Genomic DNA, 25,256 nt, shown 5'->3' with positions numbered 1-25,256 from the left:
AAGAGGGACGTATATTCGTGGAATGGGGTATATTTTAATAAGTTATATATATATAGAGAGGTGAAAATAAAAGAAAATTTAGTGTAATTTTTAATTGCAAATATTACTTCAAAAAAACTTTATTTATTCTAAGGGACTTTCGGCCCTCGGTAATAAAGTAGTCTTTCATTCTACGTTTAAATTGTTTAAAAATACTTATTAGTTTTCTCAGGATTCGAAAAAAATGAATACCTACATTTAAAACACATTGAAAATTTTGATCTTCGTGAAAATTGTGTATTTTGTTCCGATCCCCTTAAGCAATTTATTCAAGCAAGTGATTTGAAAGTACATTTAAGAGTGCATACTGATGAAAAACCGCACAAGTGTGAAATTTGTTTTAAGCAGTTTAAAGTAAATAAATAATCTGAAAAGACATATGAGAATACACACTGCTGAACAATCGTAAAGTGTGAAATTTGTTTTAAGCAACTTAATCAAGCAAGCCGTTTGAAAATAGTACATTTGAAAATGCACAGTGAAGAAAAACAAATGTGACATTTTTGAAGCGAAGCTTTTGTAATGACGTTGTATTAATCAGCCCTGTGATTAATCACTCACGTAAAGTTATTTTGTAGTTAATTTTTAATACTCGAATTGGTGTGATGTATCATATTTAACTTAACTACTTGCGTTATTTCTTGACAGTTCTTGAGTTATCTGATATATCAACTGTCACTTTATAACGCGACGTTAAACCTCAAGTTATGAGATAACTCTGTAGCGTGACTCTGTAGTTATATGTTAAGGATTGTAAGGTTAGGTTTATGTTTTGATTTGTTTTTAGATAGAAATCAAGTGAATATTTAACTTAGAACGCTGCTTCAGGTTGTCCCAGGACCTTGTGCGGCATTTTATTAATATAATAAATCAAATTTAATAGCAAATATAAAGCAGCACAGAATTATCAAAAACATAGAAACAAAGATAACAGTTAAAAACACGTAGGTAATAAAATTAAAACAATAATAAAAATGAAAAAGGAAAGCTAATAATTTAAAAATAGAAGGGTAATGCAATTTTAAAAATTATACAAAAATTAAACCGTGAGATACAAGTTGAAATTTATATTTATAAACATCCAAGGGATTTAAGCGACATTTAAAAGTGCCTTACCAATGAATATGGAATCTTAATACTACTGCTACAAGGGGCGTACAATAATTAAAATTTCGAAGAGAAATTAAAAAGTAGTTTTTTTTTATTGTAGGCATCGTGTCAAAATTTAACAATTTTGAAATAAGTCATTTATATTAATAATTTATATTATTGTACATTTCAAGAGGTTAGGCGGTGCCTACCTTGCCTACCCCGACAGGCCGCCCCTGAAATGATGCTAGAAAAAAAATATGTGTTTTTTCTCGCCAGGTATTAATGACGCACGGGTAAAGAACCCTGGACTCAACTGTATAATACATAGTTGGTTTGTATTTTAGGTTGTCTCCAAGACCAAGACGAACCCAAAATGGAAACTACAGAGACACTAATTAAAGATTCATCTTACGATGGGAATTATATGAGTCAACACTCCAAAGGAAAAACATTCAATAAAAATGAGAAAGTTGCGACTAGACAAAGTCGTTACAAGTGCGAAATTTGTTTAAAGGAATTTAGTCAATTATCTAATTTGAAAGCGCATTTGACAGTGAGCACTGGAGAAACGCCTTACAAGTGCGAAGTTTGTCTTAAACACTTTTCTCAGGCAGGTGCTTTGAAAACACATTTGAGAGTGCACACTGGGGAAAAACCTTTTAAGTGTGAAATTTGTTTTAAGCAGTTAACTACAGCACATGGTTTGAAATACCATCTGAGAACACACACTGGAGAAAAATCTCACACGTGTGAAGTTTGTTTTAAGCAATTTATTTGCTTAAGTAATTTAAAAGCACATTTCAAAACACACACTGGAGAAAAATCTCACACGTGTGAAGTTTGTTTTAAGCAATTTAGTTGTTTAGGTAATTTAAAAACACATTTCAAAACACACACTGGAGAAAAATCTCACACGTGTGAAGTTTGTTTTAAGCAATTTAATCAAGCAGGTAATTTGAAAGTACATTTGAGAGTACACACTGAGGAAAAACCTTACAAGTGTGAAATTTGTTTTAAGCAGTTTACTACAGAACTTGGTTTAAAATACCATCTGAGAAAACACACTGGAGAAACGCCTTACAAGTGTGAAATTTGTTTTAAGCAATTTAATCAAGCAGGTATTTTGAAAGTACATTTGAGAGTGCACACTGAGGAAAAACCTTACAAGTGTGAAATTTGTTTTAAGCAGTTTACTACAGAACTTGGTTTGAAATGCCATCTGAGAAAACACACTGGAGAAACGCCTTACAAGTGTGAAATTTGTTTTAAGCAATTTAATCAAGCAGGTCATTTGAAATACCATCTGAGAGTGCACACTAAAGAAAAACCTTATAAGTGTGAAATTTGTTTGAAGCAATTTACTACAGAGCATGGTTTGAAATTCCATCGGAGAACACACAGAAAAGTCGTACTAAAACGTAAAAATTGTGTAAAGTTGTGAAATTTGATCAAGTGATTTGAAATGAAATTGAATTGAAGTACAATTTAAGGGGAACTGAGCAAAATGCAAAATTTTGACGCATGTCAAGAGAAAACTAAAAATATTTTAAAAAAATTTAAATGCAGAATGAAAGATTACATTATTGCCGAGAGCCGAAAGTCCCTGAATACTTATATAATGTTTATGGTGTATTCCACGAATATACGACTGTTTTGGATTATCGCAACAACGAATATTTTAGTGTGCAACATAATAAGTACGAAAGTATTTTGCTCTAATAATTACTCCAATAAACAACACTATAATTTGCAATTTTCTTTCGTTCGTCATATTATGCACAGTAAAATATTCGTTGTCGTGATAATCCAAGAGGGACGTATATTCGTGGAAAGGGGATATATTTTAATAAGTTATATACTGCCGTGCTAAGCCCAAAGGCGGTAACTGATTTTTTATCGAAAATAAGATTGTTGTATTTCTACGTAGAACAGGGTATTTAGAATATTTTTACCAAGTCTTTGGAGTTGTAGAACTATTATAATGGGTATCTAGAATATAGTTACAAAGTCTTTGTAGTTGTAGAAGCATTATAATATAATGAAACCTACCTAGAAATACAAAAATGTCATTTTCGATAAAAAATCAGTTACCGCCTTTGGGCTTAGCACGGCAGTACCTATATAGAGAGTTGAAAATAAAAGAGAAAATTTAGTGTAATTTTTAATTGCAAATATTACTTCAAAAAAACTTTATTTCTTCTAAGGGACTTTCGGCCCTCGGTAATAAAGTAGTCTTTCATTCTACGTTTAAATTGTTTAAAAATACATACAGTAGAACCTCGATTATCCGTCAGGGCACCGGACCAAGGGTATGACGGATAATCGAAAAGACGGTTAACAGAACATTAAAAAAAGTTAAAAATTGATAATACAACTCTCAAATTTTATTTGTTTGTTTTGTTTGATAATACAATAAGCGGACTCTGTGTTCGTGTTAATATTGTCGAATTTGGTTTAAAATATTCTGAAATCTTTGTTTGTTTTACTGATGTTTCACATTTTGCAAGGGATGAATTTCTTAATCATCGTAAGATCATGCAATCTACTTTATTGGATTCTTCTTGTCGAGAATACCACTCGATGAATGGTTTAATGTACGATGCAGCTTCTCTGGCTTCTTTAGGCAAATCTTTGTCAGTTGCAAAAGCATCATCGACATGGCCACCGTCAAATTCTAAGTTTGTGTCAGCTTCTGAAGCTGTTTCGTCAGTCTCTGTTGTGCCATTTCAACGATTCCATCATCTGTTAGCAATCGATAGCCGCTTGCGTCCTCATCACAAATTAACCATTACTTTAAGTCATCTTTAGGCAACGAAAACAAAACAGTTGATTCAGCCATAACTTCATTCGTTATTATTGTACATTAATTTGTACAATAATATTGTACAAATTTCTTCTTATGTACTCAATACAACTTATGTACGGACCCTGGCGGTTAACAGAGGTGACGGTCAATGGAGAGACGGATAATCGAGGTTCCACTGTATTAGTTTTCTCAGGATTCGAAAAAAATGAATACCTACATTTAAAACACATTGAAAATTTTGATATTCGTGAAAATTGTGTATTTTGTTCCGATCCCCTTAAGCAATTTATTCAAGCAAGTGATTTGAAAGTACATTTAAGAGTGCATACTGATGAAAAACCGCACAAGTGTGAAATTTGTTTTAAGCAGTTTAAAGTAAATAAATAATCTGAAAAGACATATGAGAATACACACTGCTGAACAATCGTAAAGTGTGAAATTTGTTTTAAGCAACTTAATCAAGCAAGCCGTTTGAAAATAGTACATTTGAAAATGCACAGTGAAGAAAAACAAATGTGACATTTTTGAAGCGAAGCTTTTGTAGTGACGTTGTATTAATCAGCCCTGTGATTAATCACTCACGTAAAATATAACGGAAAGTTATCCTGTAGTTAATTTTTAATACTCGAATTGGTGTGATGTATCATATTTAACTTAACTACTTGCGTTATTTCTTGACAGTTCTTGAGTTATGAGATAACTCTGTAGCCTGACTCTGTAGTTATATGTTAAGGATTGTAAGGTTAGGTTTATGTTTTGATTTGTTTTTCGATAAAAATCAAGTGAATATTTAACTTAGAACGCTGCTTCAGGTTGTCCCAGGACATTGTGCGGCATTTTATTAATATAATAAATCAAATTTAATATCAAATATAAAGCAGCACAGAATTATCAAAAACATAGAAACAAAGATAACAGTTAAAAACACGTAGGTAATAAAATTAAAACAATAAATAAAGAAAAAGGAAAGCTAATAATTTAAAAATAGAAGGGTAATGCAATTTTAAAAATTATACAAAAATTAAACCGAGACATACAAGTTGAAATTTTTATACAATGTAAACAATCCATTTAATTATAAAACAAACCTATGTCTTCTATTATATGTTTCTACTTACTTTTATAACATTAGTTGTTAATAAATACCTTTTAAACTAGACTTAAATTTTATTTTTAAACATCTTATTTATTTTTTATAATACAGTGGAACCTCGATTATTCGTCAGGGCACCGGACCAGTGGTATGAAGGATAATCGAAAAACGGTTAAAGGAACATTAAATAGTTCAAAAATTCATACAGTCCAGAAAGCCACTGCGCATCCGCTAGGAGAAATATTCTAATTCGAATTTTTTACACAATCTTACTCTAAAAGGACTCCTTTTAACAAATTTGCATGTTGCCAGGACCAAAAGGTGGTAAAAAATTTTTTAAACGTTTTTTTTTGTTTTTTTCCTAAAATTATTTTTTTTTGCATGGAACAAAGTTTTTTTAGGTTTTTTGGATTATTCCAAACAGAAAAGGTCTTAAGTGACTTTTCTCTAAAAATGATAGTTTTTGACATATAAGCGATTAAAAATTGAAAAATTGCGAATTCGGCCATTTTTAACTCTCAAAAACTATGTGAAAAACTTAAAATTTGAATGTTGCCAAGGTAGGTAGATATTCTTTAAACATCAATTCATGAAATCCCGAAGAGTTTTTTGCAATACAATGTTCATAACGCCTTTGTTTTTTAATTGATAATCAAGCGTGCGCGACAATATTTTCCACCGACAGTATGGTGCAAATGAAAGGAATAAATTCGTTATTTCGTAAACCGGCGACTTTAAGGAAAAATCCCGAAACAGGTCGATTTGTATTTTTAAGTTACGATATTATGGCATATATGGTATACTAGTGACGTCATCCATCTGGGCGTGATGACGTAATCGATGATTTTTTTAAATGAGAATAGGGGTCGTGTTCTAGCTCATTTGAAAGGTTCTTCAATTTTCCTTTCAGTAATATAAACATTTATATAATTATTTATACAGGGTGTCCTTCTACTTATTTTTTTGCCAAATAATTTAATTTAATAAAAATTTTTTGGACACCCTGTATAAATAATTATGTAAATGTTTACATTACTGAATAGAGAATTAAAGAACCTTTCAAATGAGCTACCACACGACCCCTATTCTCATTTTAAAAAATAATCGATTACGTCATCAAGCCCAGACGGATGACGTCACTAGTATACCATACATACATGCCACAATATCATAACTTAAAAATAAAAATAGACCTGTTTCAGGTTTTTTTCTTAAAGTAGCCGGTTTACGAAATAACGAATTTACTCCTTTCATTTGCACCATACTGTATACACATGCAACGGTGGAAAATAGTGTGGCGCACGCGTGATTAGAAATGAAAAACAAAGGAGTTTTAAATATTATATTGCAAAAAACTCTTCGGGATTTCATCAATCGATGTTTAAAGAATATCTACCTACCTTGGCAACATTCAAATTTTCAGTTTTTCACATAGTTTTTGAGGGTTAAAAATGGCCGATTTCGCAATTTTTCAATTTTTAATCGCTTATATGTCAAAAACTATCAATTTTAGAGAAAAGTCACTAAAGACCTTTTCTGTTTGGAATAAGCCAAAAAACCTAAAAAAAACTTTGTTCCATGCAAAAAAAATTATTTTAGGAAACAAACAAAAAAAAAACGTTTAAAAAATTTTTGACCACCTTTTGGTCCTGGCAACAAGCAAATTTGTTAAAAGGAGTCCTTTTTGAGTAAGATTGTGCAAAAAATCCGAATTAGAATATTTTTCCTAGCGGATGCGCGGTGGCTTTCTGGACTAATAGTACAATTCTCAAATTTTATTTGTATGTTTTGTTTGACAATATAGGAGGGATTTGTGTTCGTACAATCGAATAAATTACTTTTAAAAATTTTAATACCGATCCCGAGTTATTTTGGAGATTTTTTAACCGAAAAAATAATCTATATGATGTTCCTAATAATCTGTATCTAGCTGATAAAAAAGCTGTGAATGGTGATCAGATAAGTGAACTTTTTGCTGTTTACTTCTTTGAAGTTTATGTTTCTTCCCTGGATGTAAGTTATCATGACACATTTAATAATTATTCATCTTTAAAGTGTGATTCTTTGACAGTAGAAGTTATTTATGACGGTTTGTCAAAACTTTCTAATAATGTAACAGCTGGACCGGATGGACTCCCCGATTTTTTCTTGAAAAACTGTGCTTACAGTCTAACTCAACCATTGTTTGTTCTATATAACTTATCATTAAAATTAGGCATCCTTCCTGATAAATGGAAAACTAGCCATTTAATTCCAATTTTTAAATCTGGCGAACGAGAAAATATAGAAAATTACATAGGTATATCTAAACAATCGACCATTCCTAAACTACTTGATAAGTTGATTTATAACCATATTAGTTTTACTTGTCAACAATTAATAAATAATTATCAACATGGCTTTATGCACAAGAAATCCACAACTACAAACTTACTATCTTATTGTTGTTCTGAAGCTATTTTATTGTGTCATTTTTATAATTAAGTATTTTCTATGAGAAATAAGCCACAATTTTACTAAAAAAATGAATTTATTAACGTTTCGAAGCCCAAATCGGGTTTCGTTGTCAAAATACAAAATACTACTAAAATAAACAAAAATGTTGTTGCTAAGTAAAAAAATTCTTCTAATAATTTTATTTAATCTGATTCATTTATACTGGCAATTCAGACGTATATTATACATTTTAAAGTAGAAGACTTTAAAATGATATCGTCAATATTTATGAGTTGCGTTCCTGGGACGACTTTACTAAAAGATAGTTCATTTGATTACATGAAATCAATTCCAACTCAAGAATATCCGTCGCAAAAAAATTATTATTGAGTTGGAATTGATTTCATGTAATCGAATGAACTATCTTTTAGTAAAGTCGTCCCAGGAACGCAACTCATAAATATTGGCGATATCATTTTAAAGTCTTCTACTTTAAAATGTATAATATACGTCTGAATTGCCAATATAAATGAATCAGATTAAATAAATTATTAGAAGAATTTTTTTACTTAGCAACAACATTTTTGTTTATTTTTTAGTAGTATTTTGTATTTTGACAACGAAACCCGATTTGGGCTTCGAAACGTTAATAAATTCATTTTTTTAGTAAAATTGTGGCTTATTTCCCATAGAAAATACTTAATTACTATCTTATGAAACATCTATTATCAGAGATCTGGAAAGAAAATGTCAGGTAGATTGTGTATACACAGACTTTTCAAAAGCCTTTGATAGGATTGACCACTACTTACTGTTACATAAACTTAAGGCATATGGTTTCAGTGATCAGCTTTTAAAGTGGTTTGCTAGCTATTTAATAGGTCGCACACAAAAAGTCAAACTACAATCATGAAGATTGTAGTCTCCTTCAAAACGATCTCAATAATTTAGTTGAGTGGTGTAACAAAAACAGACTCTTTTTAATAAATGTCATTTCATTAGCTTCCACAAAGTTGCAAAAAAATATCAATCATCATATGTCATCGACAGTAAAGCGCTCTCTTATGTTAAAACAGTAAAGGATTTAGGAGTAATATTCGATGAAAACTTAACGTTTGTGGATCACATTAACTATGTGACAGCAAAGGCTTCAAAAGTATTGCGTTATATACTTCGCAGTTGTGCTGATCTTTCCCTTAATACAATAAAGGCTGTTTACTCATCATTGGTTATATCTATATTAGAATTCTCCTCTATTGTCTGGTCACCATTTTGTAATATTCATGTTGTTTGTCTCGAGAGAGTTCAAAATAAGTTTTTAAGATTTGCAGCGTACAGAGTGGGATATAATGTTATTGAACTAAACCACAACTATACCATCATCCGTAGTGATCTCAATTTGCACTCCTTAAAAGCCCGTAGAATTATAAATGATCTAGCTTTTATTTATAAACTATTAAATAGTGAAATCAATTGCCCTGATTTATTAAAATTAATAAACTTTAATATTCCAAACCATGATCTGAGAAATAATAACTTGTTCCATGTACCTCATCATTCAACAAACTATTGTCTTAACTCACCAATAGATAGAACTTTGAGTGGCCTGAATGATTTGGACATCGATTTATTCTCTTCTTCCAGTAGAGTGTTTAAAAACCGACTAAAATCAATTTTCCGGTCAGCACTTATGTTTAATGTTTAATATTATATTTTCAGTAGATTTGTTAATGTTTGCCATTTACAATGCTTTTGTATTATGTAATTTATTAACTTTTTATTGTCTGTAGTTAGTTGATTAATGTCGGTTTATATTATATTATAATTATGTATTGTCACTGCATAACGTGGATTGTGTGTATGTTAAATTTAGTTTTATTGTTATGTACTTCCTACAGTTTTATGCTGTCACACTTTCATTTAATTTTATTTTTTGTTTTTTACTGTTTTACTGTACTTTACTACTACTACTTTTACTTCTACTTATTGTTTATACAGGGTGTTTGGTAAAGAATGGGCCATAGCTTAACCGCAGGTTCCTGAGGTTAAAATAGGCCGATTCATCCTCAACTCCGAAACTATTAAAATTCTAGTGCAATAAATTTCGATCCCTATTAGTAATAAAAATTGGTTCACAGTCGCGAATGTTATTCTTACTTATAAAGTTAAAAGTAGTCCACACCGCCCACCTGCTACCGTAGTAATCCCAATCTGTTCCAACCATCTGGGCCAACGTAGGTCCATATGTGTGAGACTTTGATTCCGTGCTCGTAATAATAATTAAGAAAAATTATATACAGGGGAATTTAAAAATATAAGGTAAAATATTTACAATTCTACATTCGGCCATCCTGCTCGAATTCGACCCGAATTCCGTACTGCCGTGCTAAGCCCAAAGGCGGTAACTGATTTTTGATCGAAAATGAGATTGTTGTATTTCTACGTAGAACAGGGTATTTAGAATATTTTTACCAAGTCCTTGGAGTTGTAGAACTATTATAATGGGTATCTAGAATATATTTACAAAGCCTTTGGAGTTGTAGAAGCATTATAATATAATGAAACCTACCTAGAAATACAAAAATGTCATTTTCGATAAAAAATCAGTTACCGCCTTTGGGCTTAGCACGGCAGCGTAGTTATCTATCCATGACTTCATGTACTCTGCACACGTTGAAGTGCTCTGAGGTTCATCATGGTATCCAGATTTCTTTACCTCGTATCTGTCATTTGGATTCACTTGTACTACCACGTACGGTTCTAAATATTTCTTCTGCAGTTTGAGTCCTCCACAAAACTGTGTTCTCTTGATTGCCACTAAGTCCCCCTTTTTATACATCCTTGGCTTTTTTCTTCGTAGATCATATCTGCGTCTATTTTCCTCTTGAATTTTGACTAACTGACGTCGACTCTCGTTTCTCAGCATCTCTCTATCTTCCAGTGGCGGATCCAGGGCATGATTTCGGGGGGGGGGGCAAGGAGGATTATGTGGGGAACCTTCCGGGGGGTCTGGGTCTGGAAAAATGTAACTGAAAACTCGTGTTTTTAGACAATCTAGAGACTAAAACATGATCATATTTTGTAATTTAAATCTATAGTTTTTAATTGGATTTATTCATTAAAGCCTACTTGGTTAGTGAAATAAAAACACAAAACACTTTTTTGAAGATTCAAAGCATTACTTTATTATTTACATACTTTCTCCATAAAACTTAAACAATAAAGTCCAGCCTTCTTTTTCCTCCTTTAGCATAACGCTCAATTACGTTCTCAACATTCACCTCAATATCACGATGTATGTAAAAAAGGCACAATCCATTCAACCTCTCTTCAACCATTCTTGTCCGTAGCCAAGATTTAACGAGCTTAAGGCTGCTGAATGACCTTTCAGCACTTGCAACACTTACTCGTAGTGTGATAAGTATTTGTAGAAGTGTTCATACAGTTGGAAACATATCTCCATCGCAGCATTTGAGTACTTCTATGGCACAGTTTGGAATTTTCATTCCTTCTTCTTTCTCCCTTGACCACTTCGCTCTCCAAATGCTTAACTCTCCTTCAAGTACAACTTCAGAATCACTGGGCAAAAGAGTTTTAAAGTTCTGGCAAACTTTCTGCAGCCTCACGTTCAACTCCAAGCATTTTTCGCTGACATTGGTGTTCAACATATTTGCAGGCATTAAAAGGTTGAGGTCAAAGCACAATAGGTTTTCTTCGGAGAACCTGGTTTGTAGATCAGTGATGACATTGTCGAGAAGTGGTATATACATGGACATCCTATAATATTCCATCACTGTCTCTGCTTCGTAGTTTTCTCTGTGCCTTTGGCTTTTCACTACTCTGGGCATTTTGAGCTGCACGCCCAGCTTTTCAGAGGTAGTTAGAGCTTCCAAGTATAACTCTGTGAAATGATCATCAGAATTTCGTCTCCTATCCTTCAGACATGTCAGTGTGTCTGTCACTGCATTGGAAGCCTTGTTCAAGTCTAAGTTTGGTTTTTGCAATAACTTGCTTAGGGGAAGGGTCGTTTTCAGAATATCTACCAGACAAACGCAAGAAAAAATGAATTCAGTGCTTGTTATTGAGTTGATATACAACACGGCCTTTTTGGCTGACTCGGACTCTTTCCATTCGCTTATCTCTGTAAATGAATCGACAATTTCTGGCAATGCACAAAAAAAAATAAAATTACTGCATCATGTCTATCTACCCACCTAGTTTCACAGAGGCTCACTAGTTGCCCTCCTACGTGTTCAGTTAGAACAGCATTCCTTTTTGCTGACTGATTATAAAAGTGAATGACTTCTTTCATAATGCCAATGGCATTATTTATGGATCGAATCTTATTAGATTTAGAAATAGAATTATTCAAGGCGTGGTTGTAGCATGGAAGCCGTTTTGCACTAACTGCCTCTGATTGGATCTTTGTTACACTACCTGATTCTTCAGATGTCATTACCGAAGCCCCATCTGTACCTATGCCTACACAGTAACTAAGGTCTAAGCCAAGTTCTTTTACATTCCTTAAGACTATTTCACCTAGAGTTTTCCCTGATAGTTTGTTCTCTTTACACTCTTTACCATTTACATCTGCTGCTGCATTGTATGCATCAATAAAAGTTATGAAGTCCTCCCTTACGGCATCTTTCCAAAGATAACGGACAACTAATGTAATCTGTTCCTTATGAGACAAATCACTGGTTTCGTCAAACATCATAGACCAATATTTGGACTCGAGTATTCTTTTCAGAATTTCATCCCCACAACACTCTATTAAAGCATTTTGCGTTGTTTTGCTAATATATGTTGCTCGAGAAGATGATGTATTAAGATGTTTTTCGAGAGCTTTGTCACCCGCGTCTACTCTGAACTGCAAGAGAGCTTTGAAATTCCCCTGATTTGCTGCTGAAGTCTCAATGTCTAGGTTGATAGGACCATCGTCCCTGTGACCTCGAAAAGGTATGTTTTGACGCCCGAGCAAAATAATGGTTTTGATAATGGGCTTTAGCCTTTCACGATTTTCTGTAACCTGACGAAGCCGCTCAGAGCAAACCTGATTGATAACTTCTTTATTAGGTGATTTGTAAGTTTTCAAAAAGTCTTTCCCCATTTCTACACAGGTTTTATGGTATAAACTTCTTTCATGGGTTTGCAAGTCGCCATCTTTTCCTGTTAAGTCTTTAAACCGTGTCAAAGGTTCAATTACAAGTCTCCCCAGCTTCACGCCCTTATTGTGACCTGCCTTTTCTTGGGCGAAAAGTGCACAGTATTTACAGAACAAACCTTTCTTCGACTCTGAAAGTACAAGCCATGGATGATTTTCTAGGTGGGTTTTAGACAAATACCTTTTAACGCCCTTTGAGTTTTCTGAATATGGATACACGTAGTTTGAGGGTGGCTTCCAATGTTCTTCCAAAAGAAAATATTTTGTGTAATCATCAGGCTTGTTATTTACATATAGCCCTATATCTTTGATGATATGCTTTGAAGAGAGCTCTTTCACTTTACCTTCAGAGTTAATTGTAGGTCTGGATTCGCTTGAGGAGTTATTAGGTCCACTGCTTTTTGAGTGTGAATCCAAGGCCAGAGGATCTCCTAAAAAAACACAACCTTGAAAGAATTGATCGACTAGACCTATTAGACTTGAAATAGTTTGTTTAATTTAAAATGTAACTTGTATTAAAAGTTATCATCCACATTATTAAAACAATTAACTTGATTTTCGTACTCAACAAATCAACCCCTAAATAATTATTTTTCTAGGCAAATTGGGTATCATTTTAAAGCTCTTATCCAGTGGCGGCCCGTGAGGTAGTGCCATAGAGCCATGGCACTACCTTGCTAACTATGCAGAAACATATTTTTTTATCTTAAAAACATTTTAATGCCTGTTTATTTTTTTTGTGAATATTTCTCTTTATTTTTATAAATTATATCAAATCTGGCAACTGTGTAGCGCAATGCAAATCTACCGACTCTGGCCACCCACAGCTGACCGGATAAAGGATGAAAATCATAAAAATCCCAGTGCCGAACGGCATAGTGGCTCGTGAGAAAAGAGAAAGATTGTATGAGCATCCTGTGTAAGTGACAGAGAGAGAGCGGTATTGCACTTTTAACATACGTTTAAATTGGAGTCTCCGTGCCAGGCTCGAAATCTCGAAAAGGAAGTTAGTGGATCTTAAGATACAATGTTTTAGATCTACATATTTCTAGTTTCTTTACGCTTTCGCTTGACGCTATTGTGTTTATTGTCTACTACTGTATTGTATATTTGTGTTTATACTCTACTATATTTTTTAATTTGTAATTATTAGTTAGTGCGTTGTGATCGTGGGTGTCGTAGGTATAAAAATAATATTTTGATTATTTTCTACGTTTAATTTATTTATTGACAATGAATCAAATTAGTATATTAAAAAACTCTTTTGGTGGTTTTTCGTTAGAAAAAAAAAACTACAAATTAAAGAACTCGGTCGGCCTTTACCCGATTTAAAAATTGAAAAACAAAGTGGAAATGGACAAAAACTTCGCTGTCGTAAGTTTATTAAAATTATTTATGATAAAAATAGCTGGTTGTGTGGTTGCGAACAAACTAATAAACTCTTCTGTTTTGTATGCGTTTTGTTTGGAGGTGACGAGACTTGGTCAAACAAAGGAACCGATGATCTTGTACATATATGGGAGAAATTGAAATCCCATGAAAAATCTAAAGTGCACATGAATAACGTTTTTAGCTTTTCAATGCTTGGTAAGTTAAATATAAAAACCCAATTAAATTCAGCTTATCGTGATACTCTAATTAAACATAATGAACAGGTAGATAAGAGTCGATATGTCTTGAATCAAATCATAAATTGTATAAGGTTTTGTGGAGCTTTTGAGTTAGCTTTAAGAGGTCACGAAGAAAAAGAAAATTCAGAAAATAGAGGCATATTTAAGGAGCTGGTCAATTTAAGCGCCGATTTAGACAACGACTAAAGGTTCATATTATTCAAAGTACCAGATCTTTCAAAGGTCTACTCCGGACGTTTAGTTGCTTCTATTTTATTTATGTCGGAGAAGTTTTCTGCTTATAAGCATCAGTTCTTCGAATCATTTCTTAATGAAACATGGAGACAATTTTAATTTTTAAACAAAACTCGATTTAAAACTGAATTAGAAGTAGGTACTGTATTGGCGAGACGAATTAAGTACTACCTGTGGGGCTGTTTCGCTATCGGTTTTATTGTAGAGGGAAGGCTTAAAAAGCACATTTGAAGAAACTATTAAACTTTAAGTATTTTAGTTACCATTCCTATATCAACATCTGAAGCAGAACGCTGTTTTTCGATGTTAAAACATAGTGCTTTAGGTATGCTATCTGCAGAAAAGCATTTTGTAAATTGTATTGATAATTTTAATAATAAAGGCATTGAAAACTTTGCAACCAAAAAATAGAAGAATGAACTTCATATTGTCGTAAACTTTAAAGTGACATTACAAAAATTTGTCCATGTGTGTAAATAATGAAATAGTATTATTTTTATAAATTGGTAAATAGAGACTAAATCTTAATAACAAACTTCAAGCACTATCAGCAGTAAATGCTGGTGGTAGGTTAAGAGGTTTTTATTATTAATTAATTTACGGAACTGTTTTGATCAATGTTGGACAATTGCTTGGCACCTCAGATCAATAAACATAAGATACATAAGATAAAAGTATCCGCGCATATATTTTTTCAGTTTTTGTTGTAAGTATACCTTTTTTGACAATACCGTGTATTCGTCACTAAAAATTTTGGCGGCTGCCCGAGTTCTGGCACTACCTTCTTAAAGTGGTACGAGCCGCCACTGCTCTTATCCTCTATATGTGCCTTTTGCAGGATTATATGTTGTTGCTCGGTATTACAAAAAAGGCTTACCGAAAACTTCCACTTCGAAGTTTGGGTTTTGTGACACAGCAAGCGAGCTTTGCTCATGTTGTCCCACTTCCACTTCATCTCGAATTATTGTAAGTAATTCGGGTTTATCTTCATCGTCTCGTTTTGCACCCTCAGTCTCACCATTACTGCTATCTGAAATTGTTTTAAAGTGAAAATCAAACAAAATTAACATTTAATCAATTAAATTTGATTTTATCTGATTTCTTACATTAAAAATTGTATTTTACTTTAAAAGGGTAGACTAATTTTTTTTTTTTTTTTTTTATTGAAATTAACGTGTCTCGGCAGCTATGGCCATTGACACAGGTACAAAAGCGTTTTGAGTATTACAGTGTTGATATAAATACAGTAACTTACATCAGATAAATACAGTTATTTCGTAAAGATACAGTTGTTACAATATTATTTTTTTTTAACGAACAATGTTACAATATTTTTTTTATATACGATGATATATTTTGCAATCTTTTAAAAAGTCTATTAGGGCACTGTACACATTTGGCGAACTAAGTATTTGCTTGAGGTTACCGTTTATATTATGCGCTAGTCTATACGAGCTGTAATAACTACACTCAACAATTAAGTGTTCCACTGTAAGCCGGTGAGAGTTACAATGTTCACAAACAGGTGGATTTTCGGAAGTCATCAAGTATCCATGAGTGAGGCGGGTGTGTCCTATTCGGAGTCTTCGAATGATGAGTTTGTCCCTCCTGGTCATTGTAGGTATCTTAAACGAGTGGACAGTGGGTTGGATTATATGAAGTTTTGTGTTTTGGCCATTCCAATGAGTTTGCCAAGATTTAGTAGTGTTTTGTTTTATGGTTGCTGCTATATCTTGATGAAGTTGAATTTTTTCCAGGCATAAGTCATTACTACATGCTTTTCTTGCTGCGATATCTGCCGACTCATTTCCACTGATCCCCACATGTGAGGGGGTCCAAAGAATGGTTATTGATGTTCCTCTGCTATGGTGTTGGTGACAGATATGTTGAATTTTTTGAACTATCGGATTTAATGAGTATATATTGGCAATGGACTGAATTGATGAAAGAGAATCAGTGCATATTGCTAGAGATTTCGTAACAGGAGAAATCCTTTCAATAGCTTTTAGGATTCCGTATAATTCTGCAGTGTGGATACTACAAGTGGTCGGTAACCTGTATAGGGCTAAGGTTGTGTTTTCGGTACATACAGCACAGCCAGTATTCTTGTCGTCTTTTGAGGCGTCGGTATACAGAACTTGATTGTAGTGTTTGGTGTTTATTGCTTCTTGAAATAATTTTCTAAAAAGGTGGCTATGAGTTTCTTCTTTTTTGTGTCTGGTTCGGCTAGTGTTGAAATCAGGTAGCTTTTTGGTCCACGGAGGAATACTAGAGGTCCTGATGGGGGTGGTTATATTTAGGTCTATACTTGCTAACAATGGATTTGCTAATTGTGAAAAAGGGTAAACAGATCTTTCTCTGTTTTCAGGAACTTGATTGATGACTTTGATTACTGGGTTTTTTGGATTGGCGGAAACTCTAGTGAAATAAGAAGAAAGTAAAAGCTGACGTCGTATGAAAAGAGGAGGTTCCAACGCTTCAATGCACATGCTTTCGGCGGGGCTAGATCGAAATGCACCTAGACATATACGTAAAGAGGTCGTTTGTATTGAATTTAGAGATTTGAGATAAGTATTGCAAGCGGTCATGTAGAGTATGCACCCATAATCTAATCTAGAGCGAATAAGGGCTCTATAAATTCTCAATAAGATATTTTCGTCAGACCCCCATTGGTGGTGGGCTAGAGTTTTTAAAATGTTCATTCTGTTTAAACAGTTGTTTTTGGTGTTTTGAATGTGATGTCTCCATGTAAGTCGTGTGTCAAAAGTAACTCCTAATAGTTTGTGTTGGTCGACAAGTTTGAGTAGAACTCCGTTTAGATAAATAGCAGGGGGATGGGGACTGTATCTTCTACTAAATTTGATGACTCTAGATTTGGAAGGTGAAAATTTAAAACCAATTTCTGTTGACCACTTATAAATCCTATCTAATACGTTCTGAAGTAAAGAACATGTAGTTTCTGTGACTTTTCCTTGACAAAAAATAATAAGGTCGTCCGCATATATCACATATTTGACCGGGGGAGAAACGAAGGAGCCTATATCGTTTATACTGAGAAGAAACAAGATAGTACTTAGGACTGAGCCTTGTGGTACACCGTTTTGAGGAGTGTGTGATCCAGATGATTTTCCATTTGTGGCAACTTTAAAGGATCTGTTAGATATAAAGTTACATATGAATGATAAAATATTTCCGGAGAGGTTAAACTCTTGAAGTTTTTTAGTGATGGAAGCTGTGGGTACAGTATCGAAGGCGCTCTGTATATCCAAGGCTACAGCGACAACATCGCTTTTTTGTGTTATGGCTTGAGAAATTTCTGATTGAAGAAGAACCAAATTATCTATCGTGCTTCTATTAGCTCTAAAGCCTGACTGAGCAGAATCTAGAAGATTATGCCACTCCAGGTACCAAAGCAGACGTCTGTTTATCATTTTCTCTAATAGTTTACAGAGCGTACATGTTAAAGAGATAGGTCTGAAAGAGTTGGGAGAGTTAGATAAACAATCAGTTTTTTTAATGGGTATTATGATTGATTGTCGCCAAAGGTCAGGAAAAACTTGATTACACCATATCATATTGTAAAGTTCGAGTAGTTTAGAAAGCGTGGCCTGGTGGAGATTTTTTAGGAAAATTGACGGAATGTTATCAGGACCGGCTGCTGAATTTTTTGTAGAAGAGATGGCAATATTTAGTTCTTGTTCGGTAAATGGTAAATTGATTGGATTCGACTGATTTGAAGCGAGAAGTGTGTTATTGTCTGTGTATGAAATGGAAGAGTTGGATTTGGTTTTCTCATAGAAGTGTTGTGCAAGTATGCTAGCTATTTGCTGATCGTCTGTAACAACATTGCCTTCATGAGTTATTGCAGGTATTGAATATGCTGTATTTGCACCCTTCATCTGCCTGATTTTCGCCCACACTAGAGCGGGAGGAGAGTCTGTAGAAATAGAACTTACAAATTTAGCCCACGATGCTTTTTTGCTCTCTTTTAGGATTCGTTTTGATTTTGCGCGCATTTTTTTAAAGTGAATGAGATCTTCAATTCTTCGGGTTTTCCGATACTTATTTAGGGCCTTTTTGCATTCTTTGGTGGCTAATTTACAGGAGTCATTCCACCAGGGAACAGTTTTCCTTGAGGAATTTATGACATATTTACCAATGCATTGGTCTGCGGCAGCGATGAGGCAATCCGTAAATTGCATTACAGACTCATCAACATTGTTTGTAAAGGTAATTTGATCCGTTAAATCTCTGAGAGTTTCACTAAAAGAATCCCAGTTTGCATGAGGAATTTTCCATTTTTCACGAACATAGTTAGTTTTAGGTGAACTATTGGAAATGAGAATGGGAAAGTGATTACTACCATATAAATGTTGAAGAGTGTTCCAGTGGAGCAGAGGAGCGATTTTGGGATCACAAAAACTCAAGTCTATGGAGGAAAAAGTTCCGGATTGTATATGAAAATATGTAGAATTTCCCAAGTTTAAAAGGTTAATATTGGTGTTGTTTATTACTTGCTCGATAATTTTTCCTCGGCCGAATGTTCGTTCAGATCCCCACAGTGTGTTGTGGGCATTGAAATCGCCAACTAAGATGAACGGAACGGGAAGTTGTTGAATAAGATCGGATAGATCGGAGCTCTGTAGGTTAAAGTAAGGAGGAATGTATATACTACAAATGGCTATTTTATTAGGACACCAGGCGGTTATTGCTATTGCCTCTAAATTAGTAGTTAAAGAGAGTTCTTGGTGATATATTTCTTTGGATATGAAGATGGAAGTTCCGCCACTCGCACGTAGATGAGTGGTTCTAATGTAGTTGTAACCAACAAAATTTTTTAAAGAAGGATTGTGAGCTGTGGTGAAATTGGTTTCCTGTAAACAAAGAAAGTCAGGAGAGTGATCAGATATAAGGGATTGCAGATGTTCGAGGCGAGGATAAAATCCATCGCAGTTCCATTGAATAATTGTGAACTTGTTAGTAAGAAGATTTTTGAGATGTCCTTGAGCTTTCAGATGCATCAGACGTGTATTCATCATCAGTTGTTATTTCCTGTGAGATGTCAAGATTGGGTAATTTTATAGAATCATCCATTAATAGTTCGGTTTTGTCTTTGAGTTTTTTTATTAGACGAGTTAGCCTATTTTTGATTGATTTCTCTTTAAGGTTGGGATAGATTTGGTATAATGTAGAGATAAGTGATTTGATGTCTGGTGTGAATTTTAATGCTTCTGCGTATGGATCACTACTTCCGTGACAGTTTTCAAGAAGAGCAATTATGTTATCGGCTGGGATTATGAATATTTGTAGACTTTTCGTATGAAGTTCATGTATGATTGTTTTTGTAATTTCGGATAGGGTTGAGTCAGAGCTTGACCGTTTAAGTTTTTTCTTGGTTTGAGGTTTGGAAAAGCCGTCGTGTGTACTAGTTTGTTCAGTGTGAGTAGCTTCTTTAGTTATGCTAGTTCTGTCGCTAGGAGAAGAAAGTTCTGAGTATGTGCGTTTATACTGTGTCTGTGTATCTGTCACATGTTGACTTGGTTGTTCTAATGAGGGGTTGTCATTTGAGGAGGTAAGTAATGTATTATCGACTGAAGGAGAAATTTCTGTTGGTGTAAACGGTAGAGTGTTGGTTTCTGATCTTTTTTCAGTTGACGTGGATTCTGCTCTTAAAGGAGATGAAGGAATTATCTGACTGGGAGAAGTACTTTCTGGTGGATTTGTGCAATTTGAGGCAACGTGCCCTGATTTTTTACAGACAAAACATTCCATTCTGTCTGTAGAAAGGAAAATACGGTTTTCAGTATCTTCGAAAGGGATCAAAAGAGAGGTTTGAAGCTCAAAATTTTCAGAGGGGGAGAACACATAAACCTGTCTTCTAAAGCTAAGGATATGTGAGAATTCCTCCCCGGGGATGCCTGCCTTAAGAAAAGATATTGGAGAAGCTATTTTTAGACCTAGACTTTTAACTGCGGTTTCGATAATTTCATGCGGTATAAACGGGGGGACATTGGATAATAAGATTCTTTTTGTAGGAGAAACGAGTTTGCGTATGTTTAAAATTAAGGAGCCGATTTGTATGGTAGGATGAGATGTTACTAGTTCATCTACTAGAGTTTGATTAGATAAATATACACAGACCCTATTGTTGGAGATTCTGGAGGCGAAGCAGATGTTCCTGGGTTCGACAATATCACCAATTGCTTTCACATAATCAAGCAATTTGAGGCTGTCGTCGGCATGAAGTATGACTGCCTGCTCTTTTCTTGGATAGGTTGCCTTCGGTTTTGTTTTTGCTGCTGTTACGTATGACATTGGAGAAGTGTTGTTGTTTGGTGTTTTTTGGTTGTTGCTGGTTGTTGAATCTTGTTGTGGCATTGTTGTGGAAGGAACAGTTGGTTTATTGGTATTTCCCGTGCTGCTCATGTACACATAAGCTACACGTCAATTTTTGGTGTTAATTGACAATTTAATTTTGTATGAGACTCAATGCCTGGCCTATATGGCCGGCAAATTATTTGTATTAGCTGTTTGTATACAATAAAGTTTTTAAATCACTTACTGATAAAAAGTATTAATGGTTCTTATCGTATAAAAACCACATCGGGTACACTACACCACTTTTTACACGATATGTATCTATTCGATATATTCGGTATGCTACGCTGAGGTGTGAACACGTCGGCAGCTACCGTTGTACTCCCCGGTAGACTAATTAAACACACAAAAAACGTTAAATATAAATAAAAAATAAAAGTAAAGTTAAACTAATTTTTAGTGAGTCCTAAATAATAGCCTAAACAGTAAACAAAAACGTAGCAAGCGTAAAAAATAACCACAATCGCCGTATCAACAACTAAGGCAACTGCTCTTCCCCACTACGCCGCTGCGGTCACTAGTGGCGCACCTCCTCGGAAGGTCGGTCCGCTAGACGCCAGTGTAATCTCCTGGCCCTATCGGCTAGTGCGCCACGCCATGGCCTAAGTGACTAAATTATACACTGTACTTGACGTGCACTCGTCGCTGCAGTTTATTACCTGTTATATTTAAATTACTAGTGATTAAGTTTTGCTTTCATGGTATAGCATAGCTTTATTAATTATTTTTAAAGAGTGTTCACGTACTCTTGTTCTCTCATAGACGAGCCACTAAAGAAGGTTGTAGGCCTACTGCAACGTGCAGGTAAAATATTAAACCTACTAACCTACTAGCTTTTATTACTATGGCTTATGGCATATGAAATAGAGTAACCTTACCTGACGTTGTCTTCAACTTTTTGAAGAACGTTGTAATTTTGGCAGCTCGTTTCATAACATCAGCTCACAACAACAACAAAGCACAAATAACTACTGAAGTAAAACAGCGAAGCACCGACATCAAAATGGCATCTTATTTGTTGTTGTACATGCGCGCGTTCTAGCGTCAGAATAAGGAACTATGTCGAGCGCAATCTAGGCCCCCGCGGCCGAAGTTCCGTTTCTAATTTCTAACGCTAGAGCGTGCGCACGGTTATAAGCTTTACAGCAAGCAAATTAAAATCTTTACGGAACTGTTTCAATGAATATTATTCGACGAGAGAGCACGGGAAATTAGCACGCGGAAACAAACTTTGAATAGGACAATCGCTAAATATATAAAGCTCTTTTCTGTGTGGCCAGTGGCACTCGTTATCCTCAATTTAGAAATAAATACACAATTTTTTTTGTCGTCAGATTCTCGGGGGGGGGGGGGGCAATTGCCCCTCTGCCCCCCTGGATCCGCGCCTGGTATCTTCATCAAATTGTTTAATTATCTCCACTTTCGCAATAGTCTTTGAATTCCTTCGCCGTAAATGCGATACCTCTGTCAGATATTATACGGAACGGATTTCCGAAATCCTTTTGATGTCTCTTCACGCATTCTATAACTTCTTTCGCCTTCGTTGATTTTGTAGAGTAAAACCATACGAATTTCGAAAAATCATCAATAATCACCAGAATATGAATATAGTTTTTGTTGGTCGTTTGATTCCGTGCTCGTAATAATAATTAAGAAAAATTATATACAGGGGAATTTAAAAAAATTAGGTAAAATATTTACAATTCTACAGTAATGTAATGTAAATTTATACATTTATATCGACAATTTCCACCTCTATTAGTTTGATCTCTTTTTATTTCACAATTTATATGTTTTCCATCTTTTGCGTTAATGTGCCTGCTATTAGCTCGCTCATTACTGTATATTGACTGATGTTAAGTTTTATGGAAAAATGTAAAACAACTATTCTGTAATATTGAATATATTTCCTCTTTTATCTTTTATGATACATTGTAGAGACTGATTTATACTTCTTGGCTATTGTTTTACAAGTACATTATTTCATATTTTGTGGTACCTCCTTGTGCACTACCATCTTTACAAACAATATTGAATGTGTATAGGACACATTAAAAAACAATAGGACTGACTATTACACGTATAGAAGACAGAAATACAGGGTTCTATAAATATTTATATCATTTACTACTTCTGTTGTCTTAAAATGTTAGTATGTCTTAATTTGATTATTGCATTCAATTTCATTTATAATTGCTTTCCAGATGAAACATTTTTCTTATTAAATTTCATACATAGACAAATATAACTTGCATGAGTTGTTTATGAAAGTCTTGTCATAGCTATCCTCAGGGGGGAGGGCGTAGGGTTTGAAATCCACATTTCAAGCACATTTTTGTGATTTTTTTTAAGTATGGTAGAATTATTTTATTTTTAAATTAAATAAGCATATCCAGTACAATTCATAGAATATTAAAAAAAAATCAAGGAAAAATATTGGAAAATAAGCCAATGGTATATGTAGCAAATTTTTAGATACCTAAAAAACAATTGACGAACAATTCAGAACTCATCATTGGATCATGTTTAACAAAAAAATCAAAAAGATTTAATTGGTTCATGAGTTTCTCGAGGAAGCGTTGTCACTCAGAAGTCAAAACAATTAATTTTTTGCAAAAAAAAAGAATGTGTGTGTACTTTGTACGCACGTAAGAAGTTATACTTCTATTATATAATTTTAACGAAATAAATATACTTAACAGTTACAATACAAAAAATTAACAATAATTACCAAAAATTAACCAAAACTTAACAATGCCAAAAATTAATAAAAAAATATGAATCGTCCGGGATTTGAGCCCGCGATCTCTCGATCTCGGGTCCAATGCTCTACCAACCAGGCTATGAAGGTGCTTGTTGTTGACGTTTCGGATATACATAATTACACATCACGGTGACAAGTGAAATATAAAAATAGATATTTTATTATTTTACGCCCAAGGAAGACAAATCCAAAGACACAAAAATTATAATAAATAAAATTAGTTTATAATTACTAAAGGCACTAGATAATAAATTCTTTTCACACCTTTTCTTGCACTGATATACAGTAGGAAAAATGAAAGAATACCCATGAACGAACATATAAAACACGCTCTGTATTTTCCTGTCACCGTGTCACACAAAAAATTGGCCAGCGCAAGTACATGTAGCTAATAATTATTTTTTCTACGACCGTTTAATAACATGCTCATTATTCGCTATTTTTTTCATAGATAATAGCGCCCATTACTGTACCCGTGAGTAATAATTCATTACTCACGGGCTGAAGTTACTCACGGGTCATTACTCACGGACTGAAGTTAGATTCAAGTGGCGCATGCCACTTTTAATATTAATCGTATATAAACTGCAAATAAAATTACTTAAACTTGTTTATTTAATACAATAATTATTGTAATTTATACCAATAATTAACTTCGAAAATTTTTTAAAGGAATTTTAACTGAAACAATGTCAGTATATTTTGTACGTTTATATCTTGTTTACTAAAAATTTTGACGTTTATCATTTAATTTAGTGACAGTGACATTAGCGGATTTTGTTTATGTTAATTGGAATTTACAACTAATATTTTGTTTGTTTTTCAAGTTATATTGTGTTAAATATGTTATAACATATTATGTATAGTTATATATTATTATATTATATATAGTTAAATGTAAATATACATTATAACTATATATTATGAAATACGTCCACACACAACAGCCATTTCCTATTTATTAGATTCACTGACAGTAGGTACAAATTTAAGCTTATAATTTTTCGGAAACGAATAGAACTTATATTGACTATTTCTAGTTGTATTTTTACAATAAATAAGAATTTAGTAATAGTAGGCAACCAATTATTCAGCCACGTCCTAGGGGTAAATAGTATTTAGGTATTTCTGTAAATTATTATAATTTAAATCTCGAGTAGTTGATAATTAAATTTTTTACTAATTAAAATAAAAAAAATCGTAGAAAAAGTATAGTATTCTACTCGCATGTAATGGCTATTACTCACTCTGATGAATTACGACACTCGCCTACGGCTCGTGTCGCAAACTTCATCATCGTGAGTAATAGCCATCATTACATGCTCGTTGAATAATATACTAATTACATATACTTGGGCTGGGCAATTTTCTTTGTGACACGGTGACAGGAAAATACAGCGTGTTTTATATGTTTGTTCATGGGTATTCTTTCATTTTTCCGATTGTATTTATACATAACTTGAAATATTCAGCAACTAAACGCCTTACTGTCTATGAGCGCATGCGCGCAGTATTATAAAATTTTACTCTCAATCACGCCTAAAGAAGTATAACTTCAAAAAGGGTTTTATTTATTGTTAAACAAAAAATAAAAAATTCTCGACAGCCTTAGGTACCTC

The 25,256-nt window shown here is 33.7% G+C and overlaps 2 protein-coding genes across 5 annotated transcripts in view; one reads left to right on the top strand and one right to left on the bottom strand.

Moving 5' to 3' along the window:
* LOC126879183 (zinc finger protein 227-like) overlaps positions 1 to 25,256 on the bottom strand; it is a 134,748-nt gene that overhangs the window by 58,672 nt on the left and 50,820 nt on the right. The gene's annotated exons all lie outside the window — the stretch shown is intronic.
* LOC126879187 (zinc finger protein 239-like) overlaps positions 1 to 25,256 on the top strand; it is a 44,967-nt gene that overhangs the window by 10,019 nt on the left and 9,692 nt on the right. The window contains exons 2-3 of one of the 4 annotated variants that reach the window (XM_050642242.1): positions 1,476 to 1,913; positions 1,998 to 5,094. The exons of 1 other annotated variant lie outside the window; for it this stretch is intronic. In XM_050642242.1, the coding sequence (XP_050498199.1) occupies positions 1,476 to 1,913; positions 1,998 to 2,572 (1,013 nt within the window). In that variant the 3' untranslated portion in view covers positions 2,573 to 5,094. Of the gene's footprint in view, positions 1 to 1,475; positions 5,095 to 25,256 lie in introns of those variants that run through there. 2 more of the 4 variants (XM_050642240.1, XM_050642241.1) reach the window with 2 other exon arrangements.

The sequence above is a fragment of the Diabrotica virgifera genome, chromosome 1 (genome assembly GCF_917563875.1).
Source record: "Diabrotica virgifera virgifera chromosome 1, PGI_DIABVI_V3a".
In the NCBI taxonomy this organism is placed as follows: Eukaryota; Metazoa; Arthropoda; class Insecta; order Coleoptera; family Chrysomelidae; genus Diabrotica; species Diabrotica virgifera.
The sequence above is the reverse complement of the archived record's forward strand: the minus strand, read 5'-3'. Positions and strand labels throughout refer to the sequence as shown.